This window comes from Lotus japonicus, chromosome 4 (assembly GCF_012489685.1).
Source record: "Lotus japonicus ecotype B-129 chromosome 4, LjGifu_v1.2".
Classification (NCBI taxonomy): Eukaryota; Viridiplantae; Streptophyta; class Magnoliopsida; order Fabales; family Fabaceae; genus Lotus; species Lotus japonicus.
In genome coordinates this window covers 58944633-58970600 of record NC_080044.1, presented here as the reverse complement: position 1 = coordinate 58970600, position 25968 = coordinate 58944633, and the positions used below count along the sequence as shown (strand labels likewise).

The following is a 25968-nucleotide window of genomic DNA, read 5'->3' as shown; positions in this document are numbered from 1 at the left end:
AGCCACATGTGAATAATGTTAATAACCAAAAGTTAAGATGTTAGGGATAGTGATGCTCTAAGAGAGGTAATTATCAAATAAATAAATAAATCAATACCTGTTAAAAATCCATTCAAAATAACAATTTATTCACATTCATTCAAAATGTAGTCCATACACACACTACTACAGAAAAAACTTTTCGCCACGGCTCCGCACGCCCTTTCGCCACGGTTTAACCGTGGCGATAGCTTGCGTGGCAATTGCACTGAACATTTCCCAAAACCTGAGAAAATTCAAAACAAACTAGAATCCACAATTCACATCTGTATCACCTAATTTCATCCGACCATTTTTATTTTACTCTTCAATTTTATTTAGAAAAAAGTTGACTAGTTAATCAAGTATTTGGGCTATATATTTTTTTGTTATGGCTAATAAGTATTTGGGCTATATATCTTTATGTTATGGCCCATTTATTTCGCATTATTTCCTTTCTTAAAAAATAATAAAAAATAGAAATTAAAAAAAAAACTTCATAAAAGATCAGTAAGAAATGAAATTTAAAAATAGAAAATATCCAAAAAAATCCAAAAATAAATAGGATGATATTTTAAATCAACCATCATCTCACAAAATGAGGAAATGTCCCCACAATCAAGCAACTGCATTCAAAGTGCAATAAAAAAAAATTACGTGAAGGAGAAGATTTGAAAAGAGGGATTTAAATAAGGGAACCCTAAAGTTGATTAGAGAGAAGCCGGAAAAGAAGTTGCATTCTGCCAAAGAAGAGTTCAGTTTTGAAATAGAAAACTGGTTGAGGAAAAGATTAATCATCTGTCATCCAGATCGTAACCCAAACGCCGCAGTCATTCATTTCTTGAAACATCCTACTAAACATTCCTTCATGACATGAATGATTGCGGAGTATGGGTGACGAGTTAGATTATCGATTGAAGATTGCAATATAACGGTAATTACGTGTTCTTCTTGAGGCATAATTTCAATTTTCGTAAAACAAGTTTATTTAATACATCATTCTTGTAAAATTATATGTCAACAACGAGACAAGAATTAGTATTGCAGTAGATTTGGTCACCAAGCCTTACAAACAAATAGTCGATGACGTTAATACTGACTTTTTCAATTTTTTTGAAGCAAATGTCAGAAGAAATAGCATGGTTTAGGGGGAAATTGAAGTTTTTGATATGGATGTGAACTATATATGGATTCTACTTTGTTTTGAATTTTCTTATTTGTTTTGGACTATGTTGGTGCGATATTCCTGCATATTTTTGGACATTCCGGGACATGTTTTCATGGATTGTTGAATGGATTTGATTGCGCTGTTATTACAAGGGACGGGTTGGGACGGATTTTGGTTGACCCTAACCCGACCCTAAATATTGATCGGGCCAAATCATAGACCCTAACCCGTCCCTAGACCCGAAGCAACCCGACATTATGCGGGTCCAATTTAGGACGGGTCTATGTAGGACGGGACCGGGTTGGCCCGAGGGACAATAAGTTTAAGACTATTTGATACTAATTGTAAAATTTAAAGATAATAACATACTAAAAGAGTTATAAGTTTGAACTATTTTTTGGAAGAAATAACTTGAAAGGATTCAATTCTTTCATAATCTATTGCAGTTGAGGTTTACATTTTGTTTGATCATTTCTTCACCTGTCTCACATATGTATAAAACACACACATGATTTTCTCTTGTTAGAACATGAAAGTGTGCATAGTTTGACAAACGTTTATTTAATTCATAAGGTAGATGTTAGACATTTTAATCTCATCTACATGATAAGATAAATTTGAGCACCATGTATCACATTTTAATCATTATAACAAATTAAAATTTTATAAAATATATATGTGGGACGGGCCGGGTGACCCGAGTGTCAACCCGAACCCGACCCTACACGAAGTCAGGTAACTCAAAGATCAACCCGAACCCGGTCTCTTTTAATGATCGGGCCGGGTTCAACCCGGCCCTAAAGGCTTGGGCCGGAACGGGTTAGCGGGTAGGGTCGGGTCTTGTACACCCCTAGATTTTAAGGATGTAGTTTGTTATTGGTTCTTTACATTTTTTGTGAATTACTTTTCTTAACCCCTTCATATTCTGCTTTTTTATAATGTCATGGAAGTTTTCATGTGGCTGAAAGTATCTCAAATGGAGACAGAAGATGTCATTGGATTTTGGAACCCATTGGAATATAGAAAGAGATGGAACAAATAGTGGTTCAAACTCATGACATGGCTCATGGCTGGCCTCTAAATCACATAGGGGGTATGTGAGAGGCCCCCTTTTGGTACGAGCAATTTTTGGCGACCTGATTAATTTCTTGGCGGTGTTATTTAATGAAAAGGACTAGCTAGCCTCCTTCAAATTGATGAGCAATCATGATTTACATTACAATATGTACAATGTACCAACTTACAATATGTAGGACAAAAAAGTTAGAATTTATGCTTAAGTTTAACGTGAATTATATTAGAATTTTTATATGTTGAGGTTCAATGGGAATATCTAAATGGCATTATCATTAATGTTGTAATATAAATAAATAAAAAACAGCTGAACGTGATATGTCGATTTTTTTCCTTATAATTGTGCCTATATAATTGACTTCCAGCTGAACAAGTATGTCATTTTCTTCCATATTTTCAATGTTATTTTATCATTATTAATTTATTATACAAAACCTCCAACCTGCTATGTTTTTTAACAACCGGAATCAAAGAGAATTTGCTAATTATTATATTTGAAACTGGACACTTCTTAATAGGGGTGAAAATAAGCCGGGTCAAGCCAGACTTTGAGCAGTAAGTCTAGCTTGTGTTCTAATTTTGAGGCCTCAGTCTGGTCTGACTCGACCTTATAGCCTGTTTGTAAATGAGAACATTATAAAAATAAATCCATAAAGATCACCCAAGAAACAAATAGTAGATCGATACAATGCAGGAGTAGATAAGAATAAGAATCTGGCTTGGAACAAATAGTAGATCGATACAATGCAGGAGTAGATAAGAATAAGAATCTGACTTGGAACAAGCAACACACATATAGAGTCTGATAAGTAAATTGGTTTTAAATAGTCGATTCCAAGCAAATTCTAAACATGACAGGGTGTGGAAATTGCCCTTTTTCATGATGTCTCCTTGAGTATGAAACAATAAACACACATTGATTCTCAAAAGAAAGAAACAACTGACACCTCTTAATCTAGTTGAAATAAGAACATGCTGAAGAAAAAAGAAAAAGAATGATCTGAATCTGTGATCTATCTATCTGAGTGTGTGACGGCGTGTGAGGAAAAATAAAACAGAGAGGAGAGATTAGGGTTGGTTCTATCTGAGTGTGTGATCAGGGTTGGGCCGTGTATGACAAAAAAATATTCCTAACAGTATTAGCCTCATAGTCCAGATTTGCATCACAATTTTTTTAAACAGGCTGGCCTGATAGGCCGAATAAGTTTTTTATAGCTTAAGCCCAGCCTATTTAATTAATTATGTTTTTTAAGAAGTTTAAGTCTGGCCAGGCGAGACCTTGGATGGACCATGCCATAGGCCCTTGATGGGCCGCCTAACCTTTTTTCACCCCTACTTCTCAATAATATAATGATATTTGAAATGGTTAATCATTATATTAGTCAATGTCTTTGTCTCGCCGTCTGAAGTAAGTCAATCCCTTAAAAATTTGTAAATTTGGGTCCTATTGTTTGCAATTTGTGTGGGGCAGGTCCTCGCCGGAGCCCGAAGCTCCGGTGACTGGTGATTTGGCTAGATGACTGGTTAATGTTGCTTATGTGGATTTTTTTAAAAAAATAAAAATAAAAAACAGGTCAGAAATTTTAATTTATTTAAAAAAATAAAAACAACTATTTTAATCTAAATTCAATTAAAAAAATCTTAATTCATCTTCATCAACATGAATCTTCTTCAACATCATGTTTTTTCATCTATTTTTTTTACATTGATCTCATCTTCATTTTCTTCATCATCTTCTTCAAAAAATTATAACCCCAACAATAAACAATAAAATCCCAAAAACACAAAATCTAATTTCCCAGGGTCTTCATCATCATAACCAAGAGTCCAAAAATAATCAAAATCCAGAAAACAAAAGCTCATCCCCACCATAACCTCCCCAGACATGTACAGAACACGAAAAAGAAACCCATAAGTGCTGGTGGTGGCCAAGAAACCCAAAAAATGGTGGTGGTTTTGTTCCTTTTCCTCACTGTACCATAGATCTTCTTTTCCCCACTGCTTGCAGCGTTTGGTAGTTGCAACACGGACAAGAAGAAACACAACAAAACAACAGCATCATCTTTCCCTTCTCCTTCTCCCAACCGAACCTTCCATCCCCAACCAAAACCCCAACCCACAACCTGAACCTGCAACCGAAACTCCAAAAGCTACCACACCTTCGAACCTAGGATCCACCCTCACCCATATTCAACCAAAGCCCCCAAATACCACCAATCTGGAACCCTAACCTGCAAACTCAATCTTTGTTGTGAATCGAAGGCGAAGAAAGAGGTTGAGGGCTCTGTCACGGTGCGAGGAGGAAGAAATCGAGAGGACATGAAGAGATTGAGGTTCACCGTCATCTTCATCCGCCGTCACACCCAGCCTCTCCTTCTCATTTTCTTCCTTCGTCCTTTGTGGCCTTCAGATTCAGATCTGGTTCGTCGTTCCAATGTGCTTCTGCTACGTTCCAGTGGTGGTGGCTGTTAGGGTTTGTGGTGGTGAAGAAGAAGAGAGGATGGAGCAGAGAGGTGGTGAACACGACCTATCAATTTGGGCTGCAGAATGGTTTTTTTTTTTAACCCTAATTTGATTGGAATTAATTTGGGGAATTGAATTTGTTAATTAATTTAGAGTTATTTTCATTAATTGGATCCAATATTCTGAAGTGTTATTTTTTTTTCTTGCCATGTCAGCTAAGCAGTCTCAATCAGCTAGCCAAATCACCAATCGTCGGAGCTCCGGGCTCCGGTGAGGACCTGCTCCACACAAATTGCAAACGAGAGGACCCAAATTTGCAAACATCTTCTCTAATTATCTTACTTCAGACGGAGAAACGAACACAGAGACCAATATGATGATTAATCCTATTTAAAATATATTTTTTAGGCCCTTTTTACGCGGAATTTGTTTTAATGGGTTATGCGTTGCTTGAGATGTAAACAAAACAAAAACACTTATCTTTGAATTATAAAATTCAATTTTTCTCTTCTCTAACATCTTCAACCTAATTATCAAATGTTGGTTTAAGTTGTTGAAAAATTATTTATTAATTTTTAATTACTTTTGTTTTAATTCATGTTGTTAACTTCTGTTCACATAATTCACACAATGATGACTCATTTTTCCTATTTGGTGTTTTATTTTTGTCTTATTTGACACCATGAGACCTACCAATTTACATAATTCAGTGTCATCTAGACTTTGCACATAAAAAACACATGTAAGTTACGTAAGTAAAACTTAACGATAATGATTTGTGTAAACAATTAATCTATAATTATACGAAAAATACCAAGTAAGACTTGTGAGCCCTCGTTTTGTGACTCACAAAGGCAAAACTTAACGCTAAAGACTAAAACAAATAACAATATATATTTCTATTAATAAAAAACTAAGAAATATTTTTTCAGATACTAAACCAACATTTACTATATTTCCGAAAACCAAAATCATATTTAAAGACTTATTATAATGCACACACAAGAAAACATGATTTTGTAAAGTTGTTTATATGAATTTTATTTAATAATAAAAATATAAAAATTATCCTTAAATATATAAATGAATATCAATAGGTGGCTGGTTCAAGTGTTACATGTTTAATTTTCTTAAGCAAGATTTTAGGTTCGAATTTTGTGGATGGAAAAAATTTGTCGACATATAACAGACATTTTCATAATTTCTCTCTCGTTTTTTTTTTAAATACGTGTATTATTTAAGTTTTTTTCTAATCCAAGTTACATTCTAATTCTTTTTTTCTTCTTCTAGTTTTTTATGCTTTAAATTAATATACCAAAACCATTTTAATCTTCCATATGTATATTCGAAGACATAAAATACAAATTTTTGGAGTTAATTTCCAAATCAATCATTTAAAACTATTTGATATCAACTTTTTTTGTGACATTTTTTTTTTGAACTTTTTGATGACATATTTGATATCATTTTGAACGTAAGATATTACATTCATTTTTTTTTATTTTGTTATATAAAAAATAACCATGATCATTAAAAAAAACTTTGTCACCATACATTAATGGTAGAAAAGTCACAAATGACTTTTATTAATTATTTTAATGTCATTAAAAATTATTAAATGTTAAATTAATACATAAGTTATTGAGATTAATTTCTATGCACCGACGGTATAAATAAGTTTTACACCATCATTTAATCACATCCCTTCATTTTGGTAGCTCATAATTAATTTTGAATTTAATAATATTTAAAATAGAAAATGGAAGGTTATGATTAAATGATGGTGTAAAACTTTTTACACCGTCGGTGCATAGAAATTAATCTCTAAGTTATTTTAACTTTAATCCTAAGAAAAAACTCGAATGGATTCTCAAACTTACAGTCCAACTCAACAAACTTACGAATAGAGTCCCTTGATCTCCTAGCTGTGGATTCAGATTTCAATTTTAGAGGAAGATCATAGACTCTTACCATCGTATTTACAAAGAAGAAATCAATTCGTGATGCTTGAGCCTCATTGTTGAACTTCTTGAGAACCATAATCATACCGTCAAAGCTCCATAGGCCACCTTGGATCACATATATGAGAAGAGAGTATCAAAATGATCACAATAAGATTCTTTTTTGAACTTAATCATCAAATGAAAAATGATACTTGTTATTATAGGAATAAATAAAAACATATTTCTGTCTACATTTAATCTTAAAAAGTTTTCATTTAGAAAGATAGAGATGACAAATGCCAGAAAGGATACGTCTCATCTGACCATCAATCCTTGGAGAGCAAGATATTACTTAAAATAAAACACCTTTCTATCCTCATAGAGACGAAATAAGCCCACAATAGTTGTTGTAATTAATTAATTAAAACCATGATAATCTCGCGTTAAAACATGCTTACGGAAACGCTAATAAGTCAACGACGTCGTTTCCACTTTGCATTCCTCGTCATTCCTTTTACAAACATACCCCTACTCCGCTTCGAGTTTCCGCAAACCCTCTCGTCGGTGCGCATGAAAATTAACAGAAAGAGAAGGGTATAACAGTCATTAGGTCTCCTATAAATTACCAACCTGGACCCTCGTGTGTGGCAAAAAGGGCGAAAGGATCAGAGGAGTTACCGTGACGCAATTTCATTCTCTCTCTAAAGTGTTTGTCGTCTCTCTCTCTCTCTCTCTCTCTCTCTCTAGAATTTTCTATCGTCCCGTTTTCGCAAATTAGGGTTTTGCCGATTCTCTTCCACTTCGAAATCAAATCCATCGGTTCCACCATGGTTTCCGATTCAATCGCCGCCGCTCCGATTCCCTCCGCCGCCAACACCAAGAACCCTGGCAAGAAGAAGAGGGTATGATTCTTCCGGTTTTGGTTTTGGTATTGAATTTCAGTTTCGATTTTGGTTTCATACTGATTTTCGTTGTTATCGGGTTTCAGACCAATAGGTCTGCGAAATTGAAGCAGTATAAGATTGATGCGCGTCGCGAGCAATGGCTTAATCAAGGTATGTGACGTGCGAACCAATGTTTCAGTTGATTTGTTTCTTTTGCTGATCTTGTTCGATTTGAGTTGGTTTGGTTTCAGGTGCGGTTAAGAGCAAGGGGTGCAAGGATGGGGTGGATGATGATGGCCATGCGCTGCCATCGCCGGCTGCGGGGAAGCAGGGTAAGGGCTCGTTGCAGCAGCTTGAGATGAGGCGAGAAGGTGATGAGGATGATGGGTTGATTCATCAAGATAGTGATTCGGAGTCGCCGTCTAACAGTCCCACTAGTCCTGACTTGTGTGGTAATGATTCTGGGACGAGCTTCACTGGGGGTAGCAGTGGGGGAGGTAGCAGCAGCAGCAGTATCAGTTCCAGCAGTGCCGGGTGCTTCTCTGGGTATATCACTGAAGTGGACGAAGAAGTAGAGGAGGAGGAGGGCGATGATGAAGGCTTGGATGATTGGGAGGCTGTTGCAGATGCTTTGGCCGCCGATGACAAGAATCAATGCCCTTGTTCTGATTTGCCCCCTTCCCATGATGAGCATGTTGGGCAAACTGTTCCGCCTCGTGCAGCGGCTAATGGGTCGGATTCCAATTCTAAACCTGCGAGTGGTAGATTGGTTCCTTGGGGCTCTGGAAATGTCCGAGCTTGGAGGGCTGATGATGCTTTTCGCCCTCAGAGTTTGCCCAATCTTTCTAAGCAGCACAGTATGCCGAACCCTGATCGGTACTGTGGAGGGGTTCCCTGGTCTCCCAATTCTGCACCATCCTCTTGTCCCATATGCTTTGAGGATCTTGATTTAACTGACACGAGTTTTTTGCCATGCCTGTGTGGGTTTCGGCTTTGCCTCTTCTGCCACAAGAGGATTCTCGAGGATGATGGTCGGTGTCCTGGGTGCAGGAAGCCGTATGAGCGTGAACCTGTTGAGACAGAGGCAAGTGTGGTTGGTGGTAGCTTGACTCTTCGGTTGGCTCGCTCATGTAGCATGATTGAAAGGGCTTGAGTGGTTCTATGTTTTTCATGAGCTGTGTTTGCCGCGGTCTCTTCTTTTTTGCTTTATCGCACGTTTGTACTTTAGCTCGAAATATCTAATTTTCATAGTTCTAGTTGGTGTAGGGTTATGATGGGTTCTTTGAGCACCGCGAAATCAAGTTGTTTCTCATTTGATCTTATGGTGCATGTGTTACATGTAGTATACTCTTGTTGGTATGTGAATACATAAGGTGGTATAGAAATTCAATACATTGGATATGGTTTCATCATATAATTTCCTTTATGCTTCAACTTCGCATTTTACTTACAGTTTTTGTACTCCAGACTCTAAGACTTCTATGCATTATCATATTTAATTGCACATGCTCGTGCTTCTGTGTTTAAAATTTGATTTTTGCTCGTGTCTTATATTATTTTATGTTTTCTCCTACGTTTGTAGTTATTGCATTCAGAGTCTGCTAATGATGTGTTCCTATTATGTTTTCTTTTCTCTTCATCTCAGATCTTGGTAACCTTATGTTAACTCATTGATAGTACATGCTATTGATCATTAGTCAAACTATATTTGTTTCTGTCTTTTAATTGTTTTGAAATAATGTTGTGGCTTAATGTTTCTTTCTATCTCTATAGGATCTAGGTTTCAGTGAACTTTTTGCTTCTTCTGTATGGAAATCATATTTGTTGTCCAATTATGTACCGTTCTTCTAGGATAGTAGGGAAGGATACAGCTAGGGAAGCTAGTTAGCAGGTCTATCAGTTAGTAACATAGAGAGAAGATTTGATGGTAAGAGATATCAGTTAGTTAAATATAATATGGAGAATAAGGATGAAAGAAATCATTCAGAGAATTCGAAGTTGTATGAAAAAGCAAACTTTTTCATGTCATGGAAATCCTTGGAGGGGAAGCCTGTCTTATTGTCGATCATTCAATAAAATGTTCCTTACCTTTGGTCCCTTTAGATTTTCCATTTCTCTTTCTTGGGTTCCTAACACATTCTCTTAGTATCAATGTCTATCTGATTTAAGAATTTTGTTGGCAGTGTTAGCAAAGCTCTTAAGACTTAATGTACTACTACGGATAAGTAACTGATTTTATTTTATATTTACATTTAACACAAAATTCTGTTGTGCAAAATTAGAATTTGTATAATATGGATCTTTTTGCCGAACTATCATCTTGCATAAATATGGTAAATGTCATTTTTTAAGCTTGGTCCTTCCCTGCTCCATGTCCCCTACTCTGCTTACTTGAGGGTTCTGGTGTTTCCTTTTTTTAATGTAAGCTAACATTATAAATACAGCTTGATAGCTTGATTTAATTTATTCCATGACTTTTGAACACTGCTTTTTGTTTCCTCATGATTATCTTATAGGGGGCGAAATAAACATGTGGTAAATATAAATTTGGAGACTGCTCAGTAGGGTTTTCAAGTTTTTCAAGGTATGAGATATCTTTTTAGCTTTCTGATATGCTTGTCATACGTTTGACTATGTCTTCTGCTTTCTTGGGGTTCTGTTCATTGGTAGTTTGGTACTTGACTAGCTATGTTTGAGGCCCAGTTTGGAAGAGCTTATTTGAGTTTATCTGACAGCATAAGCTCTTATGCCAGTGTATGGGAGGGCTTATGCAAACAGCTTATGGCAGGCCATAAGCTATTTTCAGCTTATTTTCATAAGTTACTCAGGATAGCTTATGAAAAACAGCTTATGCTTATATACAACTTATTTTTAATTTATTTCAATAAATTTTTAAAAATAGCTTATGAATAAGCGCTTATGTCATAAGCGCTTATGACCATAAGTGCTTAATTAAGCTGTTTTTCCAAACGGGGCCTGAGTTCGATTGAACGTCATCAATTCAACATCCTGATTTCCAGTATTCTTTCAATTTGGTATGTCGCTCACTATTAGTAGTTCTTGTGGAGAACAATTATTGTATATGCAGACAACTTCCAACACATTTTCCCCCCATGATCAAGAGAGCCACAAAATAAGCAAGCTCCATTATAATCTTGGGTTGAACAGGGAAATTGGATTATTTGTATAATAATTAGTAGCTTGATGTTAACTTTATCTCTATGGATGGAGTCTAATTCAATTTTTATGTAAAATAATAGTTAAAATACTAATCAAGTTTTGAGATATGAAACTGAATGACAAACTGAATGACAATTAGTATGATGGTTATCTTTATACTCTTGGGGCCTTCTTGGTTGAGAAGATAGAGTGCTGGAAGGTGAAAAGTTTGGAATGGAAGACATTTTCTCTTGCTTGGTATAATGAAAATGTGAGAAGGGTGGAAATTTAATTGCCTTGCAATGGCAGATTTTATGCATCATTGTTTGATAATCATAATCTCATCTTTGGTTATCACAGTAACATAAGCTTTCATAACTTGTTTCTATCTCTCCTGCAGTTACTAATTGAGATTTGTTGTAGTGTAGACAAAGGAATTGATAACATGAAAGGTACTAGTGCTAATCGCTAATTTGCCATTTGAGAAGTATATAACCTTTCATTTTCATCTCTCAGAAGAAAAATTATTATTACTCTTCGGTGTTGTTTTTTCAATGAAGTACACATACGTACCATAATCAGGTTGCTCTGCTAGTGGTAGGTCTGTCATTTTAATAAATTCTGTTTGATGACGTTCAAAAACGAGCTGTAGAGTGGGAACATTATCAATCAGAACATTTCTGATGATTGTTTAATCAGTGTGATAAGTAACCGCAGTAGCTGAAATGCCGCTTTGCATACAGTATACCATTGGATTATTGGGTGCAGAGACATACACGAGAGCTAACTCTTAGGGATTGTAATTGGATATCTATGTCCATCAAAAGAAGTAAATTAGATATAGGAAGTTCCCTTATATTACATCTATAATTGCCTTGTGCTGTATTCTTGAACTTTGTTGATGTGTAAGCAAATGTTACTTTATCTCCCTAGGTGTACTGTGCACACCCTACTAATGTGTCTGGTCTTTGCTTGTTGTAAGTGCCAAACCATGATTTGGGGCATTTAGAACACATCCAAACTTGTACCAAGAAACCAATTATAATGTGTCCTTTAATTCATATTTTAGGTATATGCACTCTCATAACTTGGGGTATGTTTAAATTATAATGCCATTTAATTTATAAAAGGATGCTTTCCATTGTGGGGGATGATATGTTATGAGATGATATGCTTTTCATTTACAGAGTCTATTGTGACCCTAGTATGTTTTGTGGAGTTTTTTCTCCCCTTTGGAGCCTCAATATCATCGGTAGCTAGTTTTGAACTCCATTATCTACTGTCAGCTTCAGAAGAAATGAAAATTTTGAATACAATTTTAAAGTCTGGTGTTTATCTGACATTCAAAAGTTTATTATAAATAATAGGGTGTCCAAATTTGATTGTCGGTTACATGGAGAAGGCTAAGGAAAGAGTCTTACAACTTATTTATATAGTTGGAGCGATTAATTTATATTTAAATAAATTCAAGTGTTAATACATTGTATCTTAAGTGTAGTAGAGTAACTTCTAAGATGTGTAAGTTACACTATAGGTTATAGCTAGAAAATTTGCTCAATTTTGGATTAGGAAGTCGTGTAGCATTTTTAATGGAAGTTGTGCTTCGTTTGTTGCCTATTTGAATAATCCCGAAATATAAGTTCAGAGAATTTCTTGTTCACCAAAATTAAGTTATAGTCAGATAGATTATTGATATCATCGAGTTTTTCTGTTCGTTTACTAAAATTAAGTTAAGTCAGGGGAGAAGTTGATTTTTCTGTTAATAATAACTTGTTTTTTCATAATATCATTCTTATAGGCAAATTTAACTCTAAAAAATTATTTGAAAATTAATTTCATCAAACTTTGGAACTAATGCATCAAAGATTATTGTACCAAACTTCAGAGTAAAAGCATCCTTGCCCTTTGGAGTAAGTCATGGCATTTGTATTGAAAGATAAAATGCCCGGTCTGCTCTTGTGAGAAATAAATTTATGCTCTTTTAGTGGTTTCGTCTACCGTGTAAACTGACACACGGTGCTTCAGTTTTATATCATCCATAGGATATATTACTTAATAAATCAAGGGCTCAGATTTACTCATATTTAATTTCAAAAATTAAGGATTTACTCAAATTACAATATGCATTTACGATAATGCCCATTTCACTATCTTCTTCCCCTTCCCTGGTGTTTGCTATGGTTCAACCGGACAACTCTCTTTCCTCCGGTGAACCACCACTGGATTTTATCCTAACAGAAGAAGAATCTAACTCATAACTACAAAATAGAAGAAACAAGCCCAAATGCTTGTTTTTTATCCTAACAGAAGAAGAATCAAGAGGTAACATCAAGAGCTGCTAAGTCCCTGTAGCATATGTTAAATCTGTTTCATGCCTCTAAAATTTTCTTCTGATCATGATTTCACCATGCATATGGTATCATATTGGAAATCAACAAATAATTGCGATTTTAACCACACATCCAACAAATTAAAATTCTATTCCATGACAGCAATTCCTCCAGCAGCTTTAATGTCTTCTATTATATCATTTGCCTCCTCTTTTGTGACTCCTTGTTTAAGCAAAACGGGTACCTTTTCAACAAGATCTTTGGCCGTGAAATGGCTAGGTTGGAGTGCAAAAGAGAAGGAGAAGGTGAGAGGATCATGGAAGGAGGAAAGGTCGGAGGAGGTTGTGGAGGGGCGGAGTTCATTGGAGCGGCGGTTAACCACCAAGGCTAAATCTCAGATCTGGAAAGGATCAACCTTTCGAAGCTTGTTTGGGTTTGTGAATCTCAGAAAGGCTCAACCATAAGAGATATTGCGAGGGACAGAGCCTGATTTGGTGGTGCCGGTGAGGAATACGGCGGCGCCGGCGAGGATGACGGCGGCGCGGTGAGGAGTCTGGGTGAAAGCTAGGGTTTGGGAGTTTGGTAAAGTAATCAGAAGGTGGAAGATGGAAGAGATTAAAGAAGGGTTATTTCTGGAAAATCAGTATTATTAAGAGGTTATTTTTGTACTTTCACGTTTTTTTTTTGTGAAGTATGGTGCTTCACTTACAAACAGACTCACCGTAGACGCAGCCCTTTTAGCGTGCGTTTGATTGGAACTTAAGTCTTGGAGCAATGAACTAGCAAAATAGGGCTCTATTTGCCATTATGAATTCCTGTGTTTTAATGTATTCTATCAAAGGAGTTGAATGCTTTCTTCGCATTTCCTCGTTGTGTAATATGGCCACTCTCTTTATACTCACTTCAGGTCTCCTAAATCTTTTTTACTCAATTTCTTTTAAATCTACATACCTAAAATTACTCAATGATCAAAGTGCAACGTAACAATTTTTGACGTACCTTCTCTTACTTATGGAGATGACTTACTGTCTTACACTTACTTAGCCAGTCGTCTTTAATGTAGTATGATTCTACTATATGTATTTTAATACTTTCTGCTGCTAACTTGTGTAATGGACGATGAAATGGTTTGGTTATTTGGGGAATGATGACCTACGAGTAGTGTCCATTGTTGTTTGCATCAATTTATTGCATTGTGAACGTCATTATTTTGTGTGGTCTGAATTGCAATACTTTCGTGACCATCTGTTATTTGTAGGAAACAAAGTAGTATTTCTTAGCTGATATTTTTGTTATGACACATTTGATCGACTTATTTGAATTTTGAAATATATTTTGCACCCTCCAAACATAAGATCATGTCATTGTCTCACCATTATTTAAACTATTTAGCACCTCTGATTCGAAGCTTGAGAGTTGTGTACTAGTCCTAGGCCTAGCATCATCTTAGTAAGCTATAAAACCAAACGTCTAGGCAGAAAGAATAATCTCCACCCATTTTCAACACTCGAAAGTCTTCTTAGCGTTTACATACCAGAAGAGGAGATTTCGTGTTAACTTATTCAATTTCTGATTTTCGACCTGTTTGTGACAAAAAGGGAAGAAGCTAATGATGATGTCTTCTCGTGATGGGCTGTAAGAAATGTTTCATTCTTCTGTTGGATGGTCTGTCATCTTGCTCGTTGAGTATTATAAGTGACAAAAAAAAGGTACTTTATAGTTACCACTTAGAATTGAGCCATATGTGCCTTAAAAAAAAATTAATTGAGCCATATGTGTATCCAGCAGTTAAGAATTTTCGGATTCGTTTGGTTTGTCGTATTATGCTTAATATTATACATTTATACAATACAAGATTATTTAATCCCTTATTTTATCTATTGCCTCCATCCATCCATCGTCGCAACCACCCTTCACCACGCCACTGTTGTCATCAGAATCACCACCCCACCACCGTTATTGCAACTATCACTGCCCTCCAACAGCACCACACTCCACCACTATCGCTATTGTCACCACTATAGCCACCATCACCCTCACCGTTGGGTCCACCATCGCCATAGCCGTCACCATCATCCTACCACCACCACTGTAATTGCCGCTGCCACTACTACAACTACCACCCTCCGCCATCGCCACCTTTAATGCCATCGCCATTGCCACTTGCATTGTCACCTCTACCACAATCACCACCGCCACCTGCAATGTCAAGTTCACCGTCACCACCATCATCAGCATCATTCTCCACCATTGCTGCCACCGCTATTTGATAAAGTTAACTATTTGATAAATTTATCAAATAGTTTCAATAGTTAATTGTTAGATAATTTTTTTTTAAATGTTATGATAAATTACACAGTTATGACTAAACTTGAGTATCATTCCATTTTTTTCAGGTCTAATACTATCATACTTTATACTATATGATTTTGTACTAAATAGCAATCAAACGACTCTTGTAGTCCAAGTAAGTAGAATTAAGTGCTAACGAACAATAATGAGAAGTGCTAGCAACACTCTTTTTGATGTTTTCTTTCTAGCATTTTTTTATTGGTTAAAACTCATGAAAGATTCACTATATGGCCTTCACTCCTAATTTGTTGGTACATGAATTTCAACCAATCACTTAAAAACAATATTAAAGAGAGTGTTGCTAGCATTGATCTTCAACAATAAAATAAATAAGTCACACAATTTTTTACACATTTTGAATGAAAAAATGTAGGAGTAATATATAGGTAAAAAAAATTCACTCACTCATTATCTTAAAGTTTTGATTAAAAGTGTTGTTGTTTAGTAGTTTTGTTTACTTTCGGTCTAATATAGTGTGTAAATTAAAATGACATAGATGCACCTTCTGATACAACAAGTTGTATTAAAGTTGATGATGCAACCCTAAGATCGACTACTTCCGTCAAGGGGGACAATGTTAATGTGAGGAAGACTCACTTTTGAGGAGAAAATTTCGAAAATTCAAGTAAGAAAAAAAAAATTTAAAACACCAAATGAAAATCTTTGGAAATGGACTCATACACTATTTACTTTAAAATTTGGAAATGGACTCATACACTATTTACTTTAAAATTTTGCATGAAAGGTTTAGGCCCGATTGGTGGTAAAAACATGATAGGATATGACAGAATAGTAATCATATTCTGTTGTTTTCTTAGTGTTCTTCACTAATTTAATTTACTGTACGGCCCATGGGTGTGTCAATCATATACACAGCACAGTCCCTTCATGAAGCTTGTTATTCATTTTCGAAACTGGTGCATACTTGGGTGCCCATAAATTCAAACGAGTGTAAACTACAGGAGTGAGGTGTACCAATAATGTATAAACACTTAATATGACAAGTGCTCATTAGATTTTTTTAAATTATTTACGTTGTAACCCCAACTGAATTTTAGCTTATTAAATATACCCTTATCCTTTTTAATAATTATGTATGTAAAACTTTACCACTGTTAAATTATACCCAGAAGCAAAATAACTCAGCACCCCCATTCCTCTGGTTTAACGTGATTTTGTCCCCAAATCTAGGTTTTAACAACATATACATTCCAACAAACACACCAAAATCTGCAACAATATGTTAAAACACTAGATTGAAGAGTGAAGAAGAAAGGAAAAGGGGAAAAAGCCAGATTGGAGAGTGGAGAAGAAAGAAAAGGGGGAAATCTTAGATTGAAGAGTGGAGAAAAAAGAAAGGGGGAAAAACCCAGATTAAACCAGATTGAAGAGTGGAGTAGAAAGAAAGGGGAAAAGATAGAAACGTAGACGGACTCAGGCCATGACCTGCATCACCAAGCCGGAAAAAAACCCTCATCCTCTCAAATCCATCTTCGACAGCGGCCGAGATCTCGCCACTACCAGATGCAGAAGGAGAACGAGTAGAAGAGGAGGAGAGGTGAACCCACCAGATCTGGCCACCGCCAGAGGCCGTGCCGAGCAACTTGGCGGTGCCCAATTATTCGACCATGTTGGTGAACAGGCACTGCAGTGCGGCGCTGCGACGATGATAGGGTGAGGAAGAATCGCAGAGGAGAAGGTTTGGTTATTGTTTACACCAAATTTTGGTAAACACAAATAAAGAATCCAAAGATCAATCTGGGACTGGATTCGAGTCCTCTTGGGTTCTTTGGTGAAAATGAATTAAATTTAGTCACTTAAAACTAAAGAAATTTAATAACAAATTAGAAACAAAACGAATAAATTCGACTTAAATGATAAAAACATAAATGAACTTTCTGAATCTGAATAATAATAATGAACTATAAGATGCAAAGTGTTACACGAATCCCTACTTTTTCACTCTAACTTGGCTTGTAATCATTGTGATCGATATAAGCACTTGAGAGTTTTCGAGTAAAGATTGTGAACCCCTATTCTTTCTACAAACCTGCTATTTATAGACTTAAAATGTAACTGACTTCTAACGGTCAATTAATACAACTATTACAAGTGTCTTCTGAACATAGCTTTGTCCTACACGTGTCTTTCTATTCTATACGTGTCCCTCGTGAATCATCTTTCAAAGACAAACCGGCTTCTCATATGGAACTCTCCGTATCTCGAAAAACAGTACTTTACAGTCGAAGTCGTTGAACACTTGATAAATTTCCTTGATTCCCTTCACTTTCGACTTCGAAGGTTGAACCCAGTATAAATTCCAATCGAAATGTCCAACAATAGGTCGAAATTATATGCAATTAACAGATGCCCCCCAAAATATCATTTGTTCGATCAGAAAAATGATATTTTCGACTTACCTAATTTCGACCACATACTATATGTCAGTTTTCCCCTTTTTCATTTCTGACAAGTAAAAGTCTCTTTTAACCTTTAGTAACTTCCACACTCCACTATCATAAATGTCTAATCATGTCAGACACGTTCTCCAAGGAAAACTGCCATACCCCACTCAGAATTTAAACGGATCACAAATAAATTCTATTAAACAAAAGTTTGGCATCCGCTTCAATCTCAACCGTCCATCTTGTTGTAGCTCCAGACTTATAAATAGATGGAAAAACTTTTCCACTTCACTTCTTCTTCAACCTCTAGCTTTTCTCTCTGAAAAAACCCATTTCCAAACCCTGCAACTCCTTGATATTCCAAAGCTCTACCGGAACCATTTCGGTTTACGCGAGCTTTCACCATCACCATCATTGCATCATCATCATCTTCCAGTTCGCCGGCCACCACCATGACTTCCACATCCTCTTCTCAGGTTCCGTCTGCGGTTTCTCTTTTAAAACCCATTGAAGTTGAAGGGAGGACCTTTGTTCCAGAACCTCCCAATGAAGAAGAAAAGATTAAGATCTGGAATTCCCAGGTACTTATTCCCTTCTCCATTGGTGATAAGTTGCATGCATATCTAGGACCTTACCAAACTATTTTCCCAAGAAATGCAACTGCATTCTTTCCTTCACCTTTACCGGATGAGAAAATCTTGGCATTTAGGGATTCCTACAATCTGTCCTTTTTAGGTGACCCCCCTCGAGCTTTCCGTTCTTCACCTCCAGTGAAGACGAATCCCTACATTGAATGGTTAAACAAAGTCGAGAAAGTGAAAGGAGATTTCTGGAAAACTTTAGGGATTTTTGACATAATCCAATTATCCAGGTCGAAAATTGTCTACCATCCAGCAATGTTAGCCAGTTCTTTCTTCTTTTGGGAGCATTCGACCAATACCTTTCATACCCCTCAGGGAATGATTACCCCTACTCTCTTAGATGTAGCTGCTATTGCCGGTCTTCGACCTACAGGTTCTTCTTTTACATTCGACCGGCCTGTTAAGAAAGAAATCAAATTAGACTATAACCATCTAACTTACAAAAGCTTCATTCTGAGAAACCACGACAAGACCTCTGCAAATGTTTCCGACTCGGAACATGTAGCTTTCTTGTTGTTCTGGCTCTCTGCTTTCTTCCTTTGTTCCAAGTCTCTTCAAGTTCCTCAGAAATTTGTGCTTCTTGCTCAGCTTTTGCACGAAGGTACCGACGTCTGTTTAGGTAAAGTTTTATTAGGCGAACTTTACCTTTCTTTGAGTCAAGCCAACACTTCTCTTCAGAAGCCCTCTGGAGCCGAGAAAAACATCCTTTTTGCTGGACCTCTATGGTTTCTTCAACTTTGGCTAAATGCCATATTTGAGACCAAACTCTCAACTCCAAGTCCACAAAATGTCTCGACTTCTATTGCTGCTTTTCGACTTAATTGCTTGACTCCTTCCAAAGATAAAGTCGATCCAGAAACCACTTTCCGTGAGTTTTTTACTGCTTTTATGGAAATGACCTCTTTTACTCCCGACCTTGCTCCATTTGCTGCTCCAACTACTGGTCCCAAATGGCTTGTCTGACCTTTCCCATGCGAATCTCCGGGCGAACAGCTTGAAAGTATTAGCATCTGGAGGGAATTTTTCCGACCTCAAGTTCTTCCCCTTGGTTTCAAAAAATCTGAGGTAAACGTGTTGGGTTACCAGCCTCAACTTGTGGCTAGACAATTCGGCCTATGTCAAATCGTTCCTATCCCTCTTTTCTCAAAAAAGGATGCCATTTGCAATGAAGGGTTTTGCGACAAAGATTATGACAAGAAGACGTCTGCTCTTCGTCTTGAACCTCTGTCTTTCGAACCATCCTTTTATTGCACTAAAGAATTTGAAGTTTGGTGGTCGACCTACTACAAGTCTATTCAGACCACCTTAGGAGTTTGTATTGGAAAGATGACTGAAGCTCTTCAATCTGTGCAGAAAAAGGCTACAAAGAAAACTCGAGGTATGCTCATCAAAGAAATCCAGTCATTTCAGAGATTCTTCAAAACTGTTTATCTTCCAGGTCGATTGAATTTAACCCTTTCGGAAGCGGCGGAAGTTTTAAAAGAAAAAGTCAAAGCCAAAGTTTTAAAAATTAAACTTTCCCCCCCTTTTGTGGATAAATATGTTTATACTCTTCGACATTATTGTCCAAAATTTCCAGCTTTTCCTACCAGTGACATGGCTTTGGCTTTACCTGTTATTTACCCAAAGTGGCTCGACCATTTTACATACAAATGTTTTATACAAAGTCTTTTACCACTTCCGAAAAGGGTTACTTCGACTAAATATTTCTTGCACAACTACCCCGGACACGTTCATGTTAACTCATGTCACGTCCAAGTCCTTACACAAATTCATCAAGGTTAGATAGACTCGTCTTACTTTTGTTCTTTTTCCTTTACTCTCGTACTTATACCCCTTTTCCTTCAGCCGAACCAATACCCAAGGTTCCATGCAAGGAAGACGAAGGTTCCGACAATTCAACAGGCATTCCAGTTCAACAAAAGAACGTCCCTAAGGTATATTCGTTAATGCGTTGTTTTACCCTTTATTCGACTCCAAATCCATATCTTATATATTTTCCAGGCTCGAAAGAGAGGTTCTCAAAGCTCGACTTCGGATGCTCGAAAGAAAATAAGAATTTCATCCGAAAAGGACGACTCAGAAAGAACTTTGGTAATCTTATCTTCTATCCTTCTCATTTCATTTTCCTATTTTTTTTACTCATCTTCTTCCCTTATATTTTGTAGGTAGACCCAATTCCTGAAGACGAGAACATTTCTTCCAAGACTGTCGATCCAGATGAAGCTGCACAAGACAATGCTAACTCTAAAGCCTCGTACATTAACGAAGAGAATCCACCGATCTCTTATGCAAAGAAACGTGCCGGGGCTGAGCCGAATCAAGAGGAGCAACAAGCAGAAACTGACCAAGAAGATTCTAGCTCCTCTCAAAGCGAAAGTTCGGGAGCTTCTTCTCCGACCAAAACTCAGCAAGAACAAGTAAGTATTTTTCGTTCAACACTCCTTTCTTCGTTATTCCTTAATCCTTGTACTTACCTTTTGCATTCTTCTTCAGGACACTTCCTCGAAACCAAAGCCCCCTCCTCAAGTAATCCATTTGTCTTCGAACTCTTCTGATTCCAGTTCTTCTGACTGCCAAAGTCTTGATGACTTTTTAAACTTTCAACCATTACGAATTCAATATCCTTCTGGTCGAATAGTTAGTTATGTTTCATCTGACAATGAGTCCTTTACGCAGGACCTTGGTGCTTCGGCCGAAAAGTCAGATACTGACGAAGACCGTCAGCCTATCCCTTCACCCATTGCCAAAGTTTCGAAGACCCAAGAAAAAACCCTTAAGGTTTCAAGCCCTGTTGCTGGCAGGAAGTCTCCTCAGTCCATTCCTATCGAAGACTTTGACGCTCTTGCCATGGATGACCCAGTATTAGCCCTTGAGCAACTCATCAGCGGTCAAGTCTCTCTTAGCACCAGTCGAAGCCAAGAATCATCTATGCAAAACGAAGGCACAAGCACTCTGAACACTGCCACCACCATGATCAACAAGCTGCGATCTCTTACGTTCGAGCAAGATTTATTCTCTGCCCTCAACTCGAATCCTAACTTAGGCCGAGAAATTAAGCAACTTATCGCTGACCTTGGCAATGAGGACCTCACTGATCAACAAGAAAAGGGCATTCAAGAATTTCAAGAGTTTCTTGACGAATCATTTTCGACCCTTGACCAAGCCAAACTTGTCGGTCAAGACTTAGCCTCCAAATTCACTGAGTGCACACAAGCAGCTGAATCATTCGACCAAGCTAAAACCGAAGTGGATTCCATCAAATTACTCGAAGAAGCTGACTCAATGCAACTGAATGAAATTTTGAAACAGATTGCCGAACTTCAACAACAGGAAAAATCCCTCAAAGCCAATCTGGCCAAGTTCAAGAAACAAAAAACCGAAGTTGCTGCCAAGGCCATTTCTCACGTGAAAGACAAGAATCGGCTTGAAGGCGAAATTTCTGAGCTTCAAAACAAGAAGGCGAAGGTTGACAAGCGACTTAAGAAACTCAAGGGTCGATATGCTCCCATGAAAGCCACTCCACTATTTTAGTCTTCTTATTTCTGTTGATCATGTTTTTTTTTTTTTTTTACATGGCGCCTGTGCCACTTTATTTCCCTATGTACTCTCTAATGGCGTTTTCGCCATATTTATTTTCAGCTTATGCACTACATTTCTATATCGATTTTTATCTCATGAATCGCTGGCTTAAACCTTTTTAAGTATTTTCCATTTATCGTCAATATTCGAGCAATCGTTCCAATTTCCTCAATCGAATACGCGTTGTTTGAATAACACTTGATCACTTTAAATGGCCCTTCCCATTTAGGGGCCCATTTTCCGTATGCTCGATCTTTTTTGTCCATTGGAAGGATCACTTTCCAAACTAAGTCTCCAACGCTAAATGCCTTAGACTTGACTTTTTTATTATAACTTTTAGTAATTCGTTCTTTTTGTCGAATCATAACTTCTAAAGCATTTAATCTTTCCTCGTCCAATTCAATTAACTCGTCATACATCATATTCCAATAATCATCACACGGAATCTCGAATTGCCTTTGAATTCTAACGGACTGTAAGCATATTTCGATCGGTAAAACTGACTCATGCCCGTACGTAAGTCGAAAAGGAGTTACTTCAGTGGCCTCTTTGGGCGAATTTCGATAAGCCCATAAAACTTGACTCAAAGTTTCATGCCACCTTCTCGGCTTTTGACTAATGTGTTTCTTAACCAAGTTAATTAAAACTTTATTAGCTGCTTCGACTTGTCCATTCTCCTGAGCATAATATGGCGTTGAAGTTAACAGTTTTATTCCAAAATCCTCAGCAAACTGAGCCATTTTCCTTCCAGTAAATACTGACCCTTGGTCAGTAGTTAACGTCTCAGGGATCCCATATCTAAATACTATGTGTTCTTGAATAAAACTAATAACCGTATCTTGGTCGACACCTCTCAGCGGAATGGCCTCGACCCATTTAGTGAAATAATCGATAGCCACTATTATATAGTCATGTTGTTTAGACGAAGAAGGATGTATTTGACCTATCAAATCCAACGCCCACCCCCTAAATGGCCAGGGTTTCACGATCGAATGTAACTCACTTGCTGGTACATGTTGGATGCCAGCATGCTTCTGACATTCGGCGCAAGATTTGGCATATTCAATGCAATCTTTTAACATATTTGGCCAATATACTCCTTGTCGAAACAATGTCCACTTCATCTTATGGCCAGCCTGATGCGCCCCACACATACCATCATGAACGGCCTTGACTACTCGAAACGCTTCTTCTTCACTTAGGCACTTTAGTAAAACTTCATTCACCCCTTTTTTAAACAATTCGTCATCCAAAATCAAGTAACTTAGAGCTCGATACTTTGTTCTTCGATCTGTTGGTGCATTTGGGTTTTGCAAGTATTTCACAACAGGTTTCCTCCAATCACTGTCATCCAAATTACTAATGACCAATACCTCCTGCTCGAACTCCACTTTCCTTTCCTTAAAACTAGGAATAAACTTTCTTTTGACCTTTACTAGCTCTTTAAACTTTTTCCGAGGTAGCCGGTAACCTGACGCAATTTGTGCCAAAACATTCGCTTCAGCATTCTCGATCCTAGGGATATGACATAATTCGACTTCATCAAAACTTCTTAACATTTTAACTGCTTTCGAATGATATTTCATTAAATTCTCACTAACGCATTGGTATTCACCAGTTAGTTGCTTAATAACCAACTCTGAATCTCCACGAATTAAGAGCTCTCTAGCCCCCAAGTTTAGAGCCGTTTCGAGCCCTATCAATAAAGCATCATACTCCGCCTCATTATTCGAACACTCACCTTCGATGCCCAACTTAATTTTTGTCGGGATATCTTGGGGTGAAATTATCAAGATACCTATCCCGGTCCCCTTCTTATGCCTCGAACCATCGAAATACATTTCCCAAGGTTTCAACGTCACCACCGTCTCCTGTTCTTTCGACCCACTATGATCAACCAAAAAATCAGCTATTACTTGGCATTTCATAGCCCTTAAATGTTGATAACTTAAAGAAAACTCAGTAAGGGCCAACGCCCACTTTCCAATTCGACTATGAAGAATGGGCTTGAACAGCATATGCTTTATTATATCATAATGGGAAATAACAGTTACATCAATAGGTTTAATATAGTACTTAAGTTTAGTACATGAAAAATACAAACATAAACACAATTTTTCTACTAAACTATATCTAGTTTTGGCATCATTAAGGATTCGGCTCAAATAATATATAGCCTTTTCGATTCCATCTTCATCATCTTGAGCCAACACACTGCCAATAGTTTCCTCTGATGCCGAAATGTAGAGTTTCATTGGTTTTCCACGAATGAGAGGAGCCATGACTGGTGCCGTTGTTAAGCTGGCTTTTATTTCCTCAAACGCCTTATGATGTTCTTCCATCCATTGAAACTCTTGTTCTTTCTTGAGTCGAAGCAATGTGGAGAATACCTTGGTTTTCCCGCTTAGATCCATGATAAACCTTCTCAAGAAATTGACTTTGCCCAACAAAGATTGTAACTGTTTTTTATTCGACGGTGGTTGAGTATCGAAGATTGCTTTCGCCTTGTTCTGGTCGATTTCAATGCCCTTCTTATGAACAATGAATCCCAGAAATTGCCCTGCAATTACACCAAAGGCACACTTGAGTGGGTTCATTTTCAAGCCGTACTTTCTCATTTTTTCAAATGACAACTTAAGATGTTCGATATGAACATCCTGAGATTTCGACTTTACTACAATATCATCGATATACACTTGCATAAATTTCTCAATATATTCATGAAAGATAGTGTTCATTACCCTCTGATAAGTTGCACCGGCATTTTTAAGACCGAACGACATCACCACCCATTCATATGTTCCTAGTGCCCCTGGACACCGAAATGCAGTCTTCGACACATCATCCTCTGCAATGTAAATTTGGTTATACCCCGAATATCCATCCAGTAAACTTAAATATTCATTTCCTGCGGCAGAATCTACCATCATTTCGGCCACAGGCATGGGATATTCATCTTTCGGCGTAGCCGAATTTAAATCTCTATAATCTATGCAAACCCTCATTTTACCATTTTTCTTAAGTACAGGAACTACATTAGCTAACCAATCGACATACCTGGCTGTTCGTATGAACTTTGCTCCAAGTAAGCGCTCCACTTCCTCTTTTATCTTTGAGAACACCTCCGGGGCGAATCTCCTTGGGGCTTGCTTCACTGGTTTCCTACGAGGCCGAATTGGTAACTTCAACTCCACTAACTCCCGGCTTAAACCCGGCATTTCGTCATAATCCCATGCGAAGCAATCTTTGTATTCCTGCAACAAACTAACAATCCGATTCTTAAAACCCGAATCGATCAACGAACTTACATACGTCGGCCTTTTCTTGGTCCCATCTCCTAAATCAACCTCCTCCAAAGGATCCTGAGCCTGCATTTTTAACATGGGATCTAAAGATTGCTCGAATCCAAGGGGTTCATCATCATATATACAATCAAGAACCGGCTCTGATCTGTCTTCATTAAAATGATCCAAGTCTAGGCACTCCTCCGGTTTGCAAATTTCTTCATATTCGGCTTCCTTTGCCGTTCCTATATATTGTTCGGCCTCCAAGGCCGTCTTTATTCTTATCTCGGCCGCATAGGCCGATATTCGAGCTACGCTCGACTCAATCATCTAATTCGACGATTTGCCACTCTCCAGTGGCATTCCGAGCACGAAAGTTTTTATTCCAAAGAAATCCGTACTCCGGGTGAAGATTCATTGCATAACTAGTGGAACCTTCCATGTGTTCTTTTCCTTCTGATTCATACGGAGCGATGTTTGCCATCCGCTTCTCGAAATTCTTTCGGTCAACAAACTCCACTTCAGCTTTGTAGTAACTCTGGTCAGCATCAACATTTTCGACCACCCCATCTGGCCTCCAAATTGACAGCTTTTGATGAAGGGAGGACGGCACAGCCCCTACCCCATGAATCCATTCTCGTCCTAGCAACAGATTGTAGTTTGCT

General features: G+C 37.4%; 2 protein-coding genes across 2 annotated transcripts; one reads left to right on the top strand and one right to left on the bottom strand.

Moving 5' to 3' along the window:
- The first annotated feature begins 7304 nt into the window (after positions 1 to 7304).
- On the top strand, positions 7305 to 8984 carry LOC130711253 (uncharacterized). The gene is made up of 3 exons (XM_057560792.1): positions 7305 to 7568; positions 7655 to 7721; positions 7802 to 8984. The coding sequence occupies exons 1-3, from the start codon at positions 7494 to 7496 to the stop codon at positions 8701 to 8703; spliced, it is 1044 nt and encodes a 347-aa protein (XP_057416775.1). The 5' UTR covers positions 7305 to 7493; the 3' UTR covers positions 8704 to 8984.
- Positions 8985 to 22087: 13103 nt separating this feature from the next.
- On the bottom strand, positions 22088 to 24301 carry LOC130713039 (uncharacterized). The gene has a single exon (XM_057562843.1). The coding sequence runs from the start codon at positions 24299 to 24301 to the stop codon at positions 22088 to 22090; it is 2214 nt and encodes a 737-aa protein (XP_057418826.1).
- Between the last annotated feature and the right edge of the window lie 1667 nt (positions 24302 to 25968).

Bases quoted from the DNA above. Each gene is read 5' to 3' on its own strand.
- LOC130713039 (XM_057562843.1), bottom strand. From the start codon at position 24,301: ATGGCTCCTCTCATTCGTGGAAAACCAATGAAACTCTACATTTCGGCA.
- LOC130711253 (XM_057560792.1), top strand. From the start codon at position 7,494: ATGGTTTCCGATTCAATCGCCGCCGCTCCGATTCCCTCCGCCGCCAAC. The intron at 7,569-7,654 runs GTATGATTCTTC...ATCGGGTTTCAG, and splicing joins ACCCTGGCAAGAAGAAGAGG to ACCAATAGGTCTGCGAAATT. The intron at 7,722-7,801 runs GTATGTGACGTG...GTTTGGTTTCAG, and splicing joins CGAGCAATGGCTTAATCAAG to GTGCGGTTAAGAGCAAGGGG.